The sequence below is a fragment of the Venturia canescens genome, chromosome 2 (genome assembly GCF_019457755.1).
Source record: "Venturia canescens isolate UGA chromosome 2, ASM1945775v1, whole genome shotgun sequence".
Taxonomy (NCBI): Eukaryota; Metazoa; Arthropoda; class Insecta; order Hymenoptera; family Ichneumonidae; genus Venturia; species Venturia canescens.
Window position 1 is genome coordinate 16159484 of NC_057422.1, and position 19923 is coordinate 16179406.

At 41.9% G+C, this 19923-nt stretch overlaps 1 protein-coding gene across 1 annotated transcript; it reads right to left on the reverse strand.

Annotated features, from left to right (window-relative positions):
- Positions 1–10327: 10327 nt before the first annotated feature.
- Positions 10328–13158, reverse strand: LOC122405962 (uncharacterized). The gene is made up of 3 exons (XM_043411062.1): positions 12972–13158; positions 11391–11884; positions 10328–11291 (listed from the first exon to the last, which is right to left on the reverse strand). Exons 2-3 carry the CDS (start codon positions 11872–11874, stop codon positions 10993–10995), a joined length of 783 nt encoding a protein of 260 aa, XP_043266997.1. The 5' UTR covers positions 11875–11884; positions 12972–13158; the 3' UTR covers positions 10328–10992.
- Positions 13159–19923: the final 6765 nt, after the last annotated feature.

The following is a 19923-nucleotide window of genomic DNA, read 5'->3' on the forward strand; positions in this document are numbered from 1 at the left end:
TTCGTATCGACACTGACCGAAAGAATCACGATGCTGCCTTTTATCCTCAACGCGAAAGGGGCCCGCGTACGTTTTTGAAATTTTGATGGCCCCCACTTTGGGGGGGTCTCTCTCGTTCTTACTCGCCGTTGCTTGTTGCCCATGCTTCGGGCCAAGTCTCGCGAGCTCTCGCGTTCCCCTCTTCCCCCCCTTCTCACCCCCCTGCGTCGTTCTCCTCGCTCCCGCACGTATACCATCTTCCGCATGTGTGTTCTTCCTCCTTGTCTTCGTCATCCTCATCGTGGTCCTCATCCTCGGCTTACTCGTCGTCGCCGTCGTTTGGCTCTCGTGCCGTTTTCCCCCTTGCGGAACTACCTTGTACGCTCGTAAAACCTCTTCGTCTTTGATACCCCCATCGAGCGATTGGCTCTTTCGCGAAGATCAGCATACCTCCGTTTTTCCACTTTTTATTTTCTATTTACTCGTCTTATGCGCTTTTTAAAAATTTTTTTATTTTTTCTCTTTAATTTATTAGCTTATTCCACCAGCTTTGTTGAGGACAATTGGCTCCCTTCCGTCCGAAACTAAAAAATATTTCATGTTGTTACAAAATTAACAGCCGTAGGATCGAGTCGACATCGGCTGCCTCTCGTTTTCGTTACTAATTTCACGTCTCATATGATTTTATCCAAAGAACATCGTGGGCTATGCACTTACAGCGGTCATCGGTTTCTACGTCCATGTCGTGACACGAGTATTAGCGGAATAGAAATTCAGCAGCGGCTATTGTGTCTCGTTGGCAAGTTCACCCGCGTGCATGTGTATTCGGGTAACCGTAAAATGGTTAGAGCAAGAAAGACTACAATGCAGTAGTCACGGTATGTGCTGTGCGGACGCAGCGGGCTTGGAGCACGTCGCAATATTTGCATTTGTGTATTCATTCGAAATTAGCTGAATTTTTCTTTATCTTTTCTCAGCGCTGCAAGTGCTACTTTTTTCTCTGCTTTTAGGTCGGATAAAAAATTTTTTGAATCATTAGCCCAGAGAGCTAGTTCCGAGTGTGCACGTAATCGCATTCTCCTTCGGTGAAGTTGGATGAAAAAAAGGAGAACGAAATTCGCAAGGTTCGTTCGTGCTCCTTCGGATCGCCTTACGAGCCCAAATTATCTGGAGTAACGCTTCTTGCGCATGTAGCCAAAAAGTGGCTGTTTTTTTTTCAGCAATTAATGTCGTCTACTCAATAACCGAAAAATACGAATGTGGAAAAACTTTACGATCCTTTTTTCTTGAGGGTTATGCGGAGAAGATTTTGACGGTCAAAGGCACAAGTATACGAAGGCGTATCTATACGCCCACCTATTAACATTCTTGCGCGCATTTTTTCTTTCGTGCTTAATTCGGAACGGTCGGAACGGTTCATTCGATTTACCGGCGGTGCGGAGGAAAAAAGTTGGAAAAAATTCGCTGAAATTCGATGAAAATCCATCGGTTTTTTGCGACCCAGATAAAAATCGCTCAACTAGTCGGATGAACGCAATGCATACGAGTTCTACTCGCTATTCAAATTGCGAGTTAATTTCGTAGCATCTTTCTTACTAATTTTTATGAACTTATAAGTCGAAGAAAATTGTTAAAATTCATCATTCTTCCCATCGGCTCACGCCTCGAGAGACCTCGTTTTTTTTGTCGGACACGTAATTTATTTTACGAGGGGTTGAAAACAATTTGATTTCTATTTCTCTACGAAAAGGAACGGTATTTTTTTATGGCGATGTCTTATGCGATTTGTCGGTTAAGGCCACTGCCTCCATGTCTATTTAATTTCTAGGCTATTTCTCTACGTTCAAATGTATAATTGATACTCGTATTGCATTCTTATATGTCCACATGTACGTCCAATCCAGATATTTGTGTGTGCGTGTGTGTGTGTGTGGGCATGACGAAAAATCCGACGATGAGAGTCGTTTTATTTTACAGTTAGACAAATATCGTCAACCTTCGAGTTCTCATGGTGCGGGACATCAAAGTGACACAGACACATAAAAATTCACGCACACACCCACAGTACCTTATATGACACGAGGTGGGCAAAGAATTGTGTCGAATCTTACAGCGGTGAGAGTCGAAAAAGAGATCTCGAAGACACTCGGAAGATGACGAAGAGAAGTAAGCAGATGAGAACGGGAAGAAGAGTGTACGATCTTTAAGCAATACTTCTATGGGGGCCACGCATGCTCTCGAGTCTACGAATAAATTATTCGTCTTGAATTCTGCTGCCGAATCTTCAGGCCTCTCTCTCTCTCTCTTTCTTTGGTTTACTGGGAAAATAAAACGGTGGCAACACTTCCATTTTTGTAAGACTATGCAATCGGTACAGAGCATAAATTTTCATCAGTCTGTTGATGAAAAATGGGGAAGGGATTGAATCACTTGAAACTCAAATGTACTGCGGAGTACGATGATTCTTTAGGCGTAACAGTGATCTGCAAAATGGCATCGAATCTCGATGACCCGAAGGTGAGTCGAAAATTTTGGAACAAGAGTGGATCGATCGTTGACAGTGATTCCGTGACATTCGATAACCTCAAAGCGTGTGAATTTCAAGTTCGAATTATGGTTATAATCGCATTGAAAGGCTTTGACAAGGCAATTTCGATGAAATTGGCTTGTCAATTTGTCAAAGTGGCTAACTGCAGTATTCTCATGGATTGTAGAATCAGTGTGGTACGAAGAAAAGGTCACTGGGTCACGCTAAAAAAAAAACTTGTCACGGCTCGTGGACAGTTGGCTACGCACGGATTCTTATCCTTATGTAAATGAGCAGGGCTCGATTTCTGTTTGATTCATGGATCTTACAGCCCCCCTTTCTCCTCCTCGCCTCTTCAAAATTTCTCCTCGATTCTCAGCTACTCGGCGTCCACGTGATCAAAGGCGCGAGTTTTTCATTCAAGGTTACTCACCGTTCGATTCGCGTTTAGCGATCGTCCTCGTGCAAATTCATCCCCATTTTTTCAAATTATCGATCAGCCTGTCAATATGCAGGATCATTTTTTTTCAGTTCTCTAATCTCGCGAGCTCCATCGATCGCGACAGACAAAAACGCTCATGCCGATCGAAACGAATCGCATCCAATTAGCGCGATTCGTCTCGCCTCGAAATGTTCTCCCTCGTTACGATGCTCGAATAAACATTCACGAAAGAGTACGGCTCCTAAAAATCCTTCATCGTTTCCTCAGAGTCGATGCTCGATTCGTCGAACCTTTACACGTCAGAATACATTTAGTCGTCGACCAAAAATCATCTTTAGCTGTTTTTACGCCGACGCAATCTTCCCATTTCTTTCTGATTTCAGCACCATTTCGTCTGGAGATAATTGAACTATTTTTTCCAAATTTCTCTCTGAAATATTGATTTTGGTGGAATTTTCAAATTTGGGAACAGTCGATCTGGTAAATCTTTTACCGTATTGTCCTATTCGTGATACGGTTTTATGCGTCGAACAGTTGTTACATGTTAATGTATTCAAGGCTCCGCAAAGGGCACGGTGATTGCGGGAGCACTCGATTCTCTTGTCGAATTACCATCAGTGCGAGAGATCTTTCGATCACACAAACGCACGCACGTGTACAAACGCACACTAAGGTAGGAGCTATGTACAAGGATAAATATATAAAGATCAGGAGGGGCGGAGGGGCGCTTAACGGTTTTTCAAGGAATGTGCGTGCCGACGGAATTCACCATGACAACGTCGACGAAGAGGACAACAACGACGACGATGAAATTAAAGACGAGGATGGAGGCAAGTGAACGCGCCGATAGGAGACACCGCAAAGTTGGGTTCGCGCCAGACCTCAACAGAAACGAAGAGAGGAAGCCCTGGCCGCGCCTCCCAATGACCCCGAACCAGAGCTCCCAAGATCCTTCTGAAACGGTGTTCGCTCTCTGTGCGTTGCCTAGAGGCGAAATAACCTCTTATACATATGTATGCGTAAAGCAAAAAGAAGAGAAAATATCGAGGAAAATGAGAGACAAGTCGGCGCGGCACCGTGGAAAAAACAACTTTAAGGTATTCCGGAGATGAGTACACCGAACTTTCTCCGTTGAAAGAACCGAACCGATAGCCCGCCTGTGAAAAATTTGCCGGATAAAAATCATGACTTCTGATGAAAATCCCATGTCGCTTAACTCTACGATCGATGCAACCGATCGGAGCCGATTTTATCACCGAGCACGTGGACTGTAGCGAAAGATTTTAAGACTATGGAAAATTGCGATGCTACCTTTGAATGAACAGGAAAAACATCAAGATGCTTTAGAGTCCCCATTTATGCTCGAGTCGAACATGTGACGGAGGGACCAATTCCTCTCTAAGGTTTGCCGTTCTTTTTTTTTGCAAAAAAGTACTCGATATTTCTCAAAAAAGTTCTGCACCATTTTTGTCATGACACGGGGGAACAAAAATTGGTGGCCTCCTCCAGAGATTTTGGAAGATCAGAGATTCCATGATTTCACGACGAGCGTGGCCTCGCTCTGCGAAAAGGTAAAACGATTTGAAAAACATGTTCATTAGGTAAAACGACAAAAGGCAAATTCGTTTTCGTATTTTTTCTCATCGTAGTACATATTCTGGGAACCGTTCTCGCTGTAATCGGAGGAACAAAGTTATCAGCGACGATCGCGATCGAGAGAGAAAGTTTCTCTGAGCTGGCCCACGCGCGTATCGAAAGCAAATAAGTAATGAGAATATGAAAAAAAAAACCCCGAGACCTCCATTCATCTGTGTAAACTAAGACGCGAAAGTTTAGCGCCTCGTGCCTGTATCCTTAATTCTCATAATATCAATGTCTATCGGACCGGTGTGCTTAAAAACTCCAATGCCAAAAACTCGGACGTAGCAACGTAAGAGAAGAACTCTCGACTGTGAACTTTCTCCAGAGAGCTGAGGACGAAGGAACGAGCAAAGCGAGACGGCACGACTATCGATCATCCTCTACATGGATTCGGATACTTCGTCATCAAAATCTGAACTACTAAAAATGAGAGGAATCTCGAACAACAGCGATCAAAACAAATACACGAATTCGACGATTTAACAAAATTTTTTCCTGAAACACGCGCCTGCAATTTTACACTCTGGAAATCGCACAGTGAATTTTGCTGCAAATTTTTTTTTTTCAAGATTACAATAACACATTGGAACATTGGACCAAAGGGTTTGCCTTCCCCCTGTAAAGTGTACGAAAAACTATGGGAAAAAATCCAAAAAATAATTGCGTGGAAGCCATCTTCGAATCGCATACTTTTGGTTACATTATTACCAGCCATACCAGTCGCTCAAAAACGTACGAGATCGCCAATGTGGGAAATATTTTCAGACATGAAAATTCCAGTAAAAATTACTGAGGTGCCCCAGGCGTAGGGTTCTATGTCGTAATACTTATTAATTCTTACGAACATGCATTGTAATTTTTAACGAAGATGAACATTTTCCTATGTTCGACTGTAAATTTCGATTGTGAAAACAGTACAAACCATAGCAAAATGGCATTAATAATTCTACTTTACACTTCATCATCGAGCCAACATAAATTTTACAATGTTTCCCCGGAAAAAATGGCCCGGTTCAAACCTTTGTCAGAGCAAAATACACAATTTCAAAGTTTTTATTCGGAATTGACTGGGAAATTACAATGTTTTTGGTAAAAACCTCCAAAATGGGCAATACAGAGGTCTAACACTATGGTGTCACAGTAATTTTTACTATTTTTTTCTCTCCGTGTGCAAAGTGAGTATGACGAGCACGTGAGTTGTCGGGAGAAAAGAAGCTGTTTTCTGTCGTATTTCTAGTCTCGTGCGAAAGAAACTTTCTCCGAGTAACAACGATGAAATAAGTGAGGCATCTCTTCTTGTATATATAAACTCATACGTCGATAATGAATACGTATACACACATGCGGACGTATGTAAAGATTATGTATGCCTCATTTATCGCCAGAATAACTTGTACATGTACATGAAAAGTTCATCATATTTGGCAACGTCGGTGGTCATCCGGACGTTGATTGGCTGGCGATTTCTCGTTCGACTCGTACCTTGAGGCGCTTCGAGAAGCGGTTCATCAAACGCGGATGGTTACAGGTGAAGCGCAGCTACATTGACTTGGTTCGCAGGAAAAAAGTTAAATTCATTAATCCCTCCTTCATCGTTTTATTCTTCCCAAAGTTTTTCTCTTTCGAGCACATTCATTTTTCCTCGATCTCGATCTTTGCCACAAAACATTAACGAAGCTTTTCCATTCAGCTCACCCGATAGCTGTTCTCTACAAAACTATATAAATTCGAAATATTTTCTTCCACTTGCAGTGCAATTTGATTATTGCAATAAAAAAACGTCGCCACACCCTGTCTGGATGCACCCGGTGAACGAATCCTCCCCGGATCAATTTGTGGCAAGGAGAAAAGAAGCTTTGCAAAATTCGAAAACATTCATTTACAGAACACTTTTGTGCACGCACCGGATTCTGGCAGGATCTAAAACGCTAATCGACAAGAAATGTGTGTTTTGTACGGACATCGGAGAGAAGAGCCTCGTCGGGAAAGAAGAGGTTGGTTCACGAGTGGGCTGTAATGGAACACTTTCCTCTCCCCGACGCCGCGGCGAGAGTGAACTTAACGGAAGATCGAGGTCAGGTCAAGGCCCCCGAGTCCATTGCGAATGTACGAGCGCTGCAGTACGAGCTCAGCTTCTTCGTCTTCCTCCTTCTTCTCTTTCATCTCTTCCTGCTTCTCCCCCATCGTCTTCGATTCTCTCGTCTTTTATTATTTTTGTCGGCTGCTTACTTCGGATTGATCTTTGCAGTTGGACCATTTATGGAAGGCAAGAATTCATTTAAGAGTTTCAATTTTGTTGGAGTACAAAAAGAATCGGAAAATATTTTGACGACTCTCTGCAATGCGCTATTGATTAAGAAAAATCCAAACTGCAAAGATCACCAATGAACGCGAGCGTAGCACTGTACTTTGAATTTAACTTTCGCTCAATGTAGGATCGTCTACGAACCCGGATCTATGAAGAGACTGAATGAAAGCTCGTTTCCATCGACTTGTGGAACATTCGATGAGTCATGAGCTTCGCACGCCGTTCCACCATTTCGACGTTTCATCATTTGAGCACACTTTTGTACAGGAACACGATTTAGAAATCAAATACGCGAGAAAATGAGAATTTTCAGGTATACGAGCATCAACAAATAAATTGGCCATTTTCTAAGAATATTCGAGCAGCCTCGATTTAACAGCTCATCACTTTTTATGGGCTACTTCTGACAGATGTTCGTACTCATAAACGCTATTCCTGTTTTTATTCTGTATGCCTTCAATAATGACCAGAAATAGTAATTTATTTAACGGTCTTGTTGATTTTTCATCGAAACTATGCTCCTCGTCCTATCACTAGGTTGCAATAAATGCTCAACCCAACAGATGTCTAATCCAATATATAAATTTCACAGCGAACCAATTCTGTAGAATTTCATAGCTATGAAAACAAGAACTCGGTACGTATTCAGTTGATGAGAGTTCGATGCGAGCTCAGAAGGGATATTCAAACAGCTTCGTTCCAGTTGAATTTTTGCACTGTTAAATCTCATTCCTACCAGTTTCATTGACAACTAATCCTGCCAATATTATGAATTTTCTACCTCATAATTTTATTATCGGATAAAATTATGATTGAAAAATTCTGCGATTCACCCGATGGTTATAGTGGAGTGAAGTTTGCAGTTTTTATCTCCAAAATCACGAATCAGGTTATTTGCAAAATTTCGTTCATTCAGGCCTGGCGTTAGGAAAACCCCAGTGCCTGGTTATTGATCAGATATGAAAAGTTGAATAAAAAATTAAGAATCCAATCCCGTTCATTTTCTTCATCGATTACGTTTCATCTTTCGTCATATGATCCTTTCCTGCGACTCCGTTTGAATTGCGTTGATGATGAAATGAAAATGTAATTCAACATCCCTAAAAATCGTCTCCGATTCGGGACAAGGGCTGCTGGGGCGATGTGCCAAAAAAAATGTACCAAGCTAAATAAAAAAAAAAATCATTATGACGGAGGAATCAAAAAGTAATGAAACTGTGACAATGTTGGTCAAGCATCGAGAATTCGTGGCTCAATCTCAAAAGAATGTCACCAAGAATCTTCTAAAAAAGCACCAATTTACAACTACGATTTCCGACTTTCTCCATAAAGTTGAAAAAAATGATAAAAATTCACGTAGTTCACAGCCACTTTCGCCGCAATATCGAATTGCCCGTCAAAATTTTATCGCGGCTGTTTATCCGTTTAGGTGAAAGTGTCTGTCGACGTTAAATATTTGAGATAGAAACGGACCCCGTTCTCTCACGAGCGGAGGCTCCCAGTGATAATCGATCGACGATAATTCGTGAATGTTTAATCCTAAATATAATCGTCTCGGTTCGAAGGAAGTATAAAAATTTACCGGAAGATATGGAAGAGAGCAGCGTCTCGATTATTCCGGTGTGCACCGATGTGATATTTGTGCAAGACGGGTGAGAGATTGTTAGGCGCGGATGCTGGTGTCGGCGCTGGCATGGTAGCCTGGTCGCGGCCTGGTTTACTTCCACGTACGTGAGGACTCTGGCACGCGGTGCTTACTTCTCCATGTGTGCTATGAATCGCTTCTGCCTCTCGTAAAAGTTGCTCCGAATCGTAGCGTTCGTTCTCCGCTTGAGCAGATTTGTTTGATACCTCATAGTGTGAGGATAGTAATAAATAAATTCAATGGAGAGTGTTGAGAATATGAAATAGTGAATTTGAGAGGTGATACGGAGCTTCGTGGATGGGGAGAATCGCTGGAAGTCTCGAGGAGAAACGACAAGTCAGAATTTTCGTTAGCTCCTGGCAAACTGGCATTTATCAGGAGCATTCTATGACGAGAAGTATGTCCTCTGAGCACAGATTTGTATCGCGCAAGATATTGACGCGGGTAACATCTTTGGGTCTTGCTCTTTAAGTTGGAACAAGTGCGCGTGAGATACGCGCGAGCTCAACGTTCTCTTGGCAACTCTCTCGGTGCGATCGTTCGATTTACCCTCGCTCAATATCGTTCTTGCGCGTGTATGTGTGTCGATGTGATTTTTTAAATGTAGGTAACTGCCGGACGTAAGTCAAGATGCTTCGTAAATACGTGTACCCGAAAGAGACCAGCGAGAAAGACTCGGGCGAGTATATTTCATTGAGCGCGAGTGTGCGGGTTTGTTGCTAGTTGTATTGGTTACGGAGACATGAAAGAGAGTCTCTCTTTCTCTGTCGAGGAGAGGCCTTGGGCCTGCTCTCGTGGCCTGCATCGCGCCCGTCAGGCCCGAGAGATCGAGAGAGAGAGAGAGAGACGAAGGAAGAGAGAAGTACTGTAAAAATCGACCTGTTCCTCTCATCCTGGCAGCTGCCAGAGACCAGTTGGCCGGTTTGCAATCCAGGTAAAACGCTCGTCGAGCATCTGACGCTCGATGCATTCGTTTTTTGTCGCCTCGAGGCTTTCGTATATCTTTTCTCCTCTCGGTGCTCTGACGAATTTTCGTCTCTGTTATAACTCGCCGTGAGAGATCCCGTGGGAAAATAAATATTTAAACAATTACAGCTGAACGTAATGGAGTCTGAATAATTAAACGTTCACAACGATCGACGCGTTGCCGGACTTTTTACTCCCACAATTCCTTTATTCGCGGTACAGTCTCGTGATGGTACCACGAGCCAGGAAAGCTCCTAATGCTCACATCGCTGAACGAATGAAGATGGATTAAAAATTGACGTATCAAATTACACCGCAGAAAACAAGAGCGAGTAGGCGTGCTTTTAATGAAAGGATTATACTTGATGTATTTATGTATGGGTACCGGCGTTTTGAGGCTTCAGAAATCTGGCAACCACGACGCCGTAGACTCGGTCAGGCTCCAATTATTTTCATTGCAAGGCGAGAACACGACTTTTCCGTCTCCGTTTCTATACACCATGACCGGATGGAGCGAGATAATGCACACGCTTGTATGAGCTCGACGAGCTCTTTTCCTCTCCCTCGCTCTCACTTGCTATGTACATATCATACGTAAATAAATTTTCTGTCTTGCCTATCCGTTATAAAGGAGCATCTCTCTTTGACCTGCCGAATCTCCCGGAATTTTATTCCCTTTTATGAGAGTGCTCAACATCATCGATTTGTCATCGATAAGCAACCAGAATCGTTTTGTTCAGTGATTTATTGGCAGCCTGAAAAAATGCTATTGAAATAAACATGGGGCACTCTCGTGGGACCAAAGTACGATAAAGATCGTTCGTCTTACCAAAATTTATTTGAGTCTTTCGAACTTTAATAATCAATATACATTCATATTTCTTATTTTTTTGCTTTAGTCGCGAGACGTACGCACATAAATAATTCCATTGACAATTCGTTTATATACATACATAAATAATTCCATTCGAGTAATCATTATAATTAGAGTGAACAATAAATACTGTGAGGATGATCGATCGTGCGACGATGGTGGTGGGATAAACGTTAACGACGATTTTAGTACCAGGAAAATAATAGCAGAGAATCGATGGTGCAGGGTGATTAAAAGGATGAGAAGAAATTGGTATGAGGAGAAGGAAAAAGTGCTGCAAAAACTAAATGAAATTGAAAATGAAGAGTGGCTTCGTGGATGGCAAAAAAAAACAGTGAACGATGATGAAAAATGAAAGTTGATAGGCAACAGAGTTTTTTGAATAATTAAAAAATTTGAAGATCATAGAGAGTGCGAGAGAGTTGGGACAGAGTTAAAAAAGGTTGTTATGACGTTGGTGAGTGAAATAAAAAAAAAGTAAAAAAAAAAAAAAATAGAGTGACATGATCGAATGGGACAGAGAACATTCTTCAACGTAATTTCCTCCCTCTTATACGAATGTGTTTTCATCTCTCTTAGTGTGTATGTGTTAACTTTGGAAGCCGCGTTTTTAGGAGTTGATACTGGCTGGCTTGTAGGCTGAATAAGCCAGATCAGACGACGATCTCGCCCATCCACTCGATCCGTGACCACCGCTAACCTGAACGACTTCATGACCATGGCCATGATCGCCACCGGAAACGAGTTTCTTCAAGCCAATTATCGAGGCAAGAACTAGGGCCAATTTGCTCACTATGAGAGCTTTACCAGCTAGAAGGGCCAAAGCACCGAGAGCGAGTGGCACGAGAGTTCCACCGATCAATAAAGGAATCGCCAAGAGGCCCATGTTCTTCTTCTTTTTGCCACGACCTTGAAATTATAATTTTCAGTAAATAAGAACTTTGCTTCATCGAGTTATAAATTGAGAAAAAATTCTCTTAGTTTTCTGATCTTCGACTTTATTCTCACCTTCCTCGGTCAAGCTCCTCTGGAGTTCCTCCACGTTCGGTAATTTGAGCTTGAGCGTATGAGTTTGGAAGAATCCAACGATTTTATCGAATATTAAGGAGTTCAATGCGTCCTCCCGATCTTCCAGCGATCGTGGAAGCGTAGCCTCGATCTCTTGGATCGACCGTGGAGGCTCGTCGTTGCTCGATGGCACCGAATCATCCTTCACAAATGTCACACCTTCGGCGACATTCAATTGGAGACTTCGCGACAGTCTCTCCATGCCCGAGAGTAATTTCAATTTGAGACAAGAGCTCAACTCCGAGCCCGCACACTCCTTATACACCTGGTAGACGTAACGAAGCTCGCCGAAGACTCCGTTGTTCCCTGATCTCGCGGTTTGCTCGTCGATCGAATTCGCCTTTGGATTGGTCTCGGCTGACCTAGCCGAAACTGTGGCCAGCAGGAGGGCGAGGCTTACGAATCCCACGGCGAAGCTCCTCATTTCTGATTGGCTGGATAACACAATAAGAATACTATTTTAAAACGAATTTACGTGTTTTACGTTGTGCACAAATGTCAAATTGCGCATTCGTTTTATTCGACTTAAACCGTGTTAACCGGAGAACACTCGATTTTCCGTCCAATTGCAAATTGAAATTCGATGCAAGTTATCATTCGAACGGAAGCGGTTATAATTCATTCGGAGCGAGCTAATCCAATTTAATTTTGATGCACTTCGTCGCAGAATGGTATTGGAACAATTGTGAGAGCTCGCACAGATTCGAATGGAGAAATCTGTGATGCGATTGGACCGAAAATTTCTGCATCAACACCTCGAACAGAAATTGCGAGTGGATTTACAAATAATAGATCGTCATGGTAAGAATATCTCTGTCACGGTTGCGCGAGGACTCACGCGTCCATTATTGTACCGTTTCGCGATCAAGAAATCTTTAGAACTCATAGCAAGAATTATAGGATCGACTCGTTCCCGGCTCGTTGAGTTTTCGTGACGTTGGTGTACGAGTTCTGGGTCAAACAGGCAAATTGCCGGTCGCGATGGTTATTGCAACGAACGATAGACGATCGTGGGTGTGTACACGGAGCGTGTCTGCGCGGAGAGGACCTCGAATCGATCGATGCATTGATCCTGAGAGCGTTACTCTGCGGTCTCTATATCAGGCTGTGATTAAACTCGCAAAGTGGATTGTAGAAGTTCTCAAAGGGATGTTCAACTCGGCCAATTGTTCACAAATAATTTCCATTGATTTATGATCGATTCGGCAAACACTAGCGGTTATCACGGATCGTTCGATCGCTAATAGCAATCATCCTGGCGCAAAACTATGTTCCCGGGAACATCGCGATTGATCTTAATGCCAAACGGTTATTATCCAATCCCGGCAATGAAGAATGAATCAGTAGTTTGAAAACGTAAAACGAAAAGCACATCGCGAGTAAACAATCCTGCGGTTATCCGAGGAATCACGATCGACAATTCTCCCATTTATTCCGGCCCGATATCACACGGATTATGATCAACAAACCGCTCGTTTGCAAGAGGAAAAAAGGTAACGAGATTACTTCAGAAACGCTTACGTTTTTATTTTCGTTTTTGTCTTATCTCGCAAACGATCGAAATCCGGCAAAATTTTTTATCGAGATTGTTGATCGGAGTTATAATATCGATGGGAATACGCGCAAGAAAATGATGAGGATGTCGAAGGCGATGAAGATTTGGTTCCCTGAGTGAGCACTCTACGTGGACTGTACGTAACGGAAGCCCTGCCCTAGCTCTATATATCTGGTCAGTGTACTTACTCTCCGGTGGGATATCGTCCCCCACCTCCGTACCAAAGACACCACCATCAGGCAGAAACTACCAGCAAACTAAGTACACCCCGCGCCATCCCAAGGAGCAGCATCGACGCGATTTACTAGCTGGAGTTAAGAGCGAGAGGATCGAGTCACTCCGCGCGTGTTCTTCTTACGCACCTCGACCATTTTCATACCGTGTCCTCCCTCTGCCTTCTTCATTCGACTTGGATACATGTTCTCCATGCCTTTCTGACTCTGTACCTGCTGCTCTATGTCTAGGTGCTTCAGCACGCTTTTCCAGCTCCGCAAAACTTCCTTCATACACGCGCACACAATTACTTTCATATATATAAAGTGTGTTTTGCTCTTTTACACATACCGATCTGACGAGTTTTGCTCTTATAGGCTCAAGCTTGTCGAATGTTCTTGCTCACGACTTAAAGTACGCATTCGTTGGAGCTATTGGGGAAATTATGATCGAGGGGTAATAATGGTCATTCTTAAAGAATCCAAGAAGTGAAATCAAAGCAGAAGCTTGTCCTAGTTTTTCACCTGCGTCAAAATAATCAGAGTTCCTGCAATTTCGGTCAATCCCACGAGCAGTATATGATTCCAAATGTCAAAACTTTGATGACTTGTGAAAAATAAGCTCAACGAGTGACCATTATTTACTGGATTCTACGAAGGGGTTCAGCATTACCAAAATTCGACTCGGTTTCCAATCAGAATCATCATGCGTTTCACCATACTGCTGAACGTTCGAGAAATCCTTGGTAATGAGAAGACATCGATTGATTATTGAATTGAAAACGAGGCATCGATATTCGCTGCCAACTCTGACGTTCAGGCCTGCTGTAAACGCTCTTTAGATATTCGGTCAACTCTGCAATTACTCAGCTACACAATGTGCAATAATTTCTTGTCAATGTGACTATAAAACAAGCGGGGACCTGGACGGTATAAATGTTTAAATACTTCATGGATCCTTAACGCTGGACTTTTAAAAGAACTCTCATCATCAAGTGCTCTCTTAAGTGACCACAATTACCCCATTAATACGAGTATGGCGATTATACACACACACACATACACACACACGTTGGCTGTTGTGTTGTTTGTGTTGGAACGACACAACAACCACCGAAGCGAGGTGAGACGAAACGGCCGTGTGTACGGTCAGCCAGCCTCCTCCCCTGGATGCCCGCCTGCCGAGTCACAAGCGATATTATTATCGCCAGAGCCCACAAACACAGCCGAGGCTCTGCGCAACTATATCAGGATAGCATAGAGCCCGTAGAATTGCGTTCTCCAGCGGATAGCACGTCGTCCTCGCCCTCTGCGTCGCCCAAACACAGAGACCGGCTCAACTGCATTTTCCGATTCTCCCCATTTCTTCTTTTTTTCCAACTCCTGCCTCATTCGCCATTGGACTCGATCTATACAAGTGGAGAAATGAGAATTCCGAGACTTCGTCCAACCGGAAGCTGCCTCCGTAGCAGGATTGCAAACTTTTCATTGTCATATAAAAATGAGGGTTTTGTTCGTTTAGTGATGCAAGGTAGGCAACTGGTTTTTTAATGTGCTTCGTTCTATGAATTTGATTAAAAAATATTATTTCTAAAGAGCTTCTGCCTCACAAAAGCTCTCAAAATCGTTCTGATGAAATTCTGTGAGAAAAAATTGGTTAAAAAAATCAATAAAAATTGTCGAAAATCCTGCTTTCAATACAATCATTTTCGTGATTGTAACCTCATTCGTCGTTTCCCTTCTTTCGCTTCCTCCGTGTCGCTCGAACTCGCAACTTCCTCTTAATCGTTGATCGGTTTCGTTGCGGTACAATGTGAGAAGACAGAAAAACTCTGATTTTCTACGACTCATGGAGGAAAAAAGGCACAATCATACCGATACGTGTGTTCGTACGGCTATTATTCCTGTTTAAATGCTCGCGGTCTCTACACTTGTTTGTGTGCTGAGGGCATCAACGGCACTTCATTTCCTTCTCGCAAGTTCTCTCGCTCTATTACCCTATTCCACTGTACGACTCTTCGCACAGCCATTATTCCGGAACGGATTTCATTTCCTCTTTGCGATCCCCGCACCGTTGTGAGAGTTAGAAACTTGCTTAGGCACTTGTGTGTATTTGTGTGTGTGTGTGTGTGTGTGTGCGATCACAATTCGAACGCGACGAGCTCGCTGTTAATTCACACGGACCTCCTGACTGCCTTTTTTTTATCGTTCGTACCAAATGGTCAGATGTCTGGGCCCTGGAATCAAAAGGTGAGTTAGAAAATCGATGGACATTGTAACAGATTTGTAATTGCGTTTCAGTCGGTTCAACGAGATCATCGATTATGTGACGACAACAAACTTGCAGTATCTATCGTTATTTTTCAATGTCGACAAAGAGAGACGGATCAATTTGATGATAAATTGAGTTGTTTTTTTCTTGTGAAATATGGAAGAAAATGGAGAAAATAAAATGGAAGATACCGGAAGCTTTAAGCTCCATTAGCTAAAGTAGTTTTAATAGTGTCAATCTGCCTCATCGATGATCGTTTTCGACCGAAGCAGTTGATCGGTTCCCTGCTTGCTCGATCACGAGAAACGACAATCAGCACGTGTTGCCATTGCTGCTGATGGCTCCTGTTGGAAACTGGGTCACACCAAGTGAAAACCCTGAGCACGAGGCGTTAGAGCGTTGCTCATAAGCACGAATATAAACCGTATAATGTCTTGGAACAGGAACCTTCGTGTAGACGAGAGCAATTGGCGGGCCTCGCATTGTCGACGCTCGAAAAGCTGCGAGGGAAACTCCTGGAGGAAGCACATCGTGCGAGAGTTCTGACCGATATAGACTGACGTACTTTCGTCTCGACCAACTGTTGAGTATTTTTTTAACGTTTCCAAACATTCCTGACGTTAATATTTCCATATTTTGGAGGAATTTTGCCAACATTTTTTCAACGTTGGCCCAGTATCCGGACATCATCGTGTAACGTTTTTTGAAGGAACGTTTTTTCCCTCAATGCTGAATACGATTGATTGGACTCAGTCGAAGGGTTCGTAGTTTCAACGCGCATTGTGATAACGATTTTTATCAATAATGATCACTGTCGAATTTGACCTTAATAACAACGACTGAGGGTTGGTAGGTAACGGTGAATTTCGAATGAGGAAATATCGAAAAAGAAATCCAGCGGAAAGAGTTTTATGCACTACAATGCGTTACTCATATTCTCAGGAGTTAACGATTACGAGCTAATTTTCGTATCCTATTCAGCTGAGAGTTCTCAACCGTGATTTTCTCTTCAAGATTCGTCCCGTCATCGCTTCACAGAGTCAAGTCATGAAACTACGCCTTCTGTTATTTGATTCTTCTCCTAAACTTGTCCGTTCCATTATTTCATAGATTTCTCTCGTTTTATTATTAGCTTACTCGCCCAGAGAAAGCTCTGTTTTCGTGGAAAACATCAAAGCTTGCACATACTCGTTTTATCGTGTACTTGACAATGAGTCGCATTAGTCTTTCTGCTTATCGACGAAACTAACTTGATCATTAGCTCTCTAATTGCGAACGTATTCGCAGCATCGAATTCTCCGTCAACTGCTGTCACCAAATTCGAATTTTTCAAAGCGTCAAAGTATCATTAGGCTTCGATTTTTTTCGCATTCAAAATTTTTATAAATAAAAATTCGTTTTTGTTGTCGATTACAAAGGCTTCAAGTTGAGAGCATTTTTCATTCATTGGAGAGAATTCGCTAAAGCGCTTTGCAGTTACGGGAGAGAGCAACGCTCGAGTTTCAATGCGCATATTTTTTTCATCACTTACAACACCACTCGTCATCGTCTTCGTTCCAAGTTCATCAGGCTAATAGTCGTACCCGGAGCTACCTAATTACACATCAGCACTCCATGCAAGTATAATTTTCATCCGTTCAAACTGATATTAAGAATTCGAAGTAATTTAAGTGAGCATTTATTATGATACAGTCGACGATAAAAGAATATAGAAAACAATAAATTCGACCGAGCCATCACAATGTAGTCCATCAAGAGCATAAAACCAAGATGAATGTGATTGAAACTGGGGACTGTCTTTTAGGAACGAAATGTTCTGACGTTGGGCCAATGTTGACCATTGAATTTGACGAGAAATTTGACTAAAAGTTTATTTAAGTAATTTTCATTGCTTATTCATTAGGCTGATGAGTTTATTAACGAAGTTTTGATGTTTCATACCCACTGATGTTCGCTGAATTCATATTTTAAATGAGTGAAAATTTATGTAGGACACAGAGTGGTTCGATAGCAAACGAGGCCATTTGAGTGGGTTCCTGAAACAGTTTTGTTTACTGAATAAAAACTTTCGTTTGTACAGAAGTGAAAGAACTTGAATATTCGTAGAAGAAGCTTTGCTAATAATCTCGAATGATCCGAATGAATATACGAATTCCTAATTTGCACGCGTTTTTTTATCCCTCTCACTGTAAATATCACGGTATTCCATTTTCTGCGAGAAACCAGCGTGTCTCGTGTATGTGTAAACGTATATGTAAGTGTTTCGCGAAAATGATCTTCGCCGAATGCATGTGGCGAAAGCGCGAAGATCTGGCCGAGAGAGAAGTCAGTCCGGTTGGTACAGTATTAGCGATAGACCAGTGATGATATGGTATGGACATTGTCAGGGTCCGGTACGTCTACTTCCGGTTCGAAGCTCGGTCATGCTCATGAATCGTGCGGTATAAATCTCTCTAAGTAGCGGTAACACTCCAAAAACACCTGTTCCAGAATCCAAAATAGCCTTCGCTTTTATTTTTTTCATTTTCGTGGCACAATTTAATGAGCGAAAGAACAGAAAGATATGGAACGAAGAACAATCGAGACTGGTGAAATCTTGAGACAAATTTCAACGAGGATTCGGAGGTTCGATTTCTTGGCATATGGATTTAGGTACAGTGGGACCCTTCGACGCTGAGTATCGATTTAATCGACTTACTGTTTTCCATTAAAATTGTTGTAGAACGACGCGAGATCGTTTGGCAGTAAACTAGCGAAATTTTCGACCGCTGTAAATTCCCTTCCACCTCCTTTAAACGACAAGGAGAAATGGGAAATTTCTAAAAATTGTAAAACACAGTTATTCCACAAAATTCTACTTTACGATGTGGAGCCCGATGTGTATTAATTTCGTGGCAAGGAACGAATCGTGCATTGACAATCGCTGTACCGTTTACCCTACTTACCACATAGACGCTATTAAAATAGCTGTTTCCGTCGTCGTCACGGGTCCTCGAATCTCTACTTTTTATTACTGTACCGATTTGTCTTCTTCCTCAAATGTAAATCTCTATTTTCCTCTCTCTCTCTCTCTCTCTCTCTCTCTCTCTTTCTCTCTTTGTCCACGTTTATTTTTCATTATACTTCACGTTTTGATAAATTGGAGAGCGATTATTTTATTCCTCGATGCACAGACGATCTCATTTTCTAAATCGAAATACGAATCGAACGCGCTCGCCTTCAGCAGTTTTATGTTTACGCATCTCCGCAAATTGTAGTCTTTACCAAGCACCTAGTTAGTCATTATGGTGACTTTCCTAGCCTTCGCACACTTTCCTCTTCTATATAAATCCACAAGAATCAGGAGAATCTCTCGGTCTCCTATACAGATCGTGATTCATCGATTATCGTAATTATTCACTGCTAGCCGTCTTAAGGAATACGCCATAACTCTCTCCAAATACACACATTACATGCGATGGTAAAGACCTGTAGACAGTCTAAGAAATCAAATGAGATACCTGGAATCGATCTTTCAGGTGATAGTAGAAAATGAATCCCGAAAAATGGTGACGGCGAAGAAGCGGAGTTCGAAAAAATATTAAAAATTTTTTTAAATACAAACATTTTTATATAATTCGTTCGGATATTTTATTTTGATACTTCAAAATCTCTAATGCGAATAAAACTTCAATATAATGACAAATCAAAACAAAGTCCTACGGATGCAAAAATATACTCAAAAATTTAAATCTTTTATATATTTTGGTCAAGGATTGAAACGATGGCCGAAACGTAACTTTTGTATGACTGAATAATTTTCAATTCCATTAATTTTCAATATTGTCTCCTGAAATCATTGGACAAACTTTGAAAGTCTTCAAGTTCTAAATTTGAGAGCTTGAGATCCATCGGTTCGGGTAGAAAAAGTTCTGAGAAAAGAGACAAAGAAACGTGCATAATTGAGGTAAGTGGATTTCTTTTTTTTTTTTGGTTTTGAGTTACTAAATTTTGTTTACGAAAGTATTCTTGTCTGTGAGGCTTATCTCTGTGCATAAGATTTTGTTTTGTTTTTTTTTCCATTGAAGATTTATTCATTATACAGAGTCAAGCATTATGAGGATCTTACAATTGTATCCTTTTGAAAGACTGCTCAAAAATCGTGTCACATTTATTTACAACAGAAACTGGTGAAAAAATTGAGATCAGAAAATACTCAGCTGCCAGCTCATCGTGTGAGTTCGTTATAATTTGCGCACGCTAGCCACATGATCGTGCACGAATATCCGTACGAATTCATGTGTGTTATCCCTCGCTCCAGTACATCGAAGTAGTACGCGAAAGTTTCGACTTTCGAGTTTAAAACGGAGAGGATATCCGCAAAGGATACATAAATGAGAGACGCGAAGAAAGGCCGAAAAAAGAGGGTTTAACATGAGAATAGAAAATTTTTGT

Coding starts and splice junctions, on each gene's coding strand:
- LOC122405962 (XM_043411062.1), bottom strand. CDS start 11,874: ATGAGGAGCTTCGCCGTGGGATTCGTAAGCCTCGCCCTCCTGCTGGCC. Junction 11,292..11,390: donor GAGGAGCTTGACCGAGGAAG/GTGAGAATAAAG, acceptor TATAATTTCAAG/GTCGTGGCAAAAAGAAGAAG.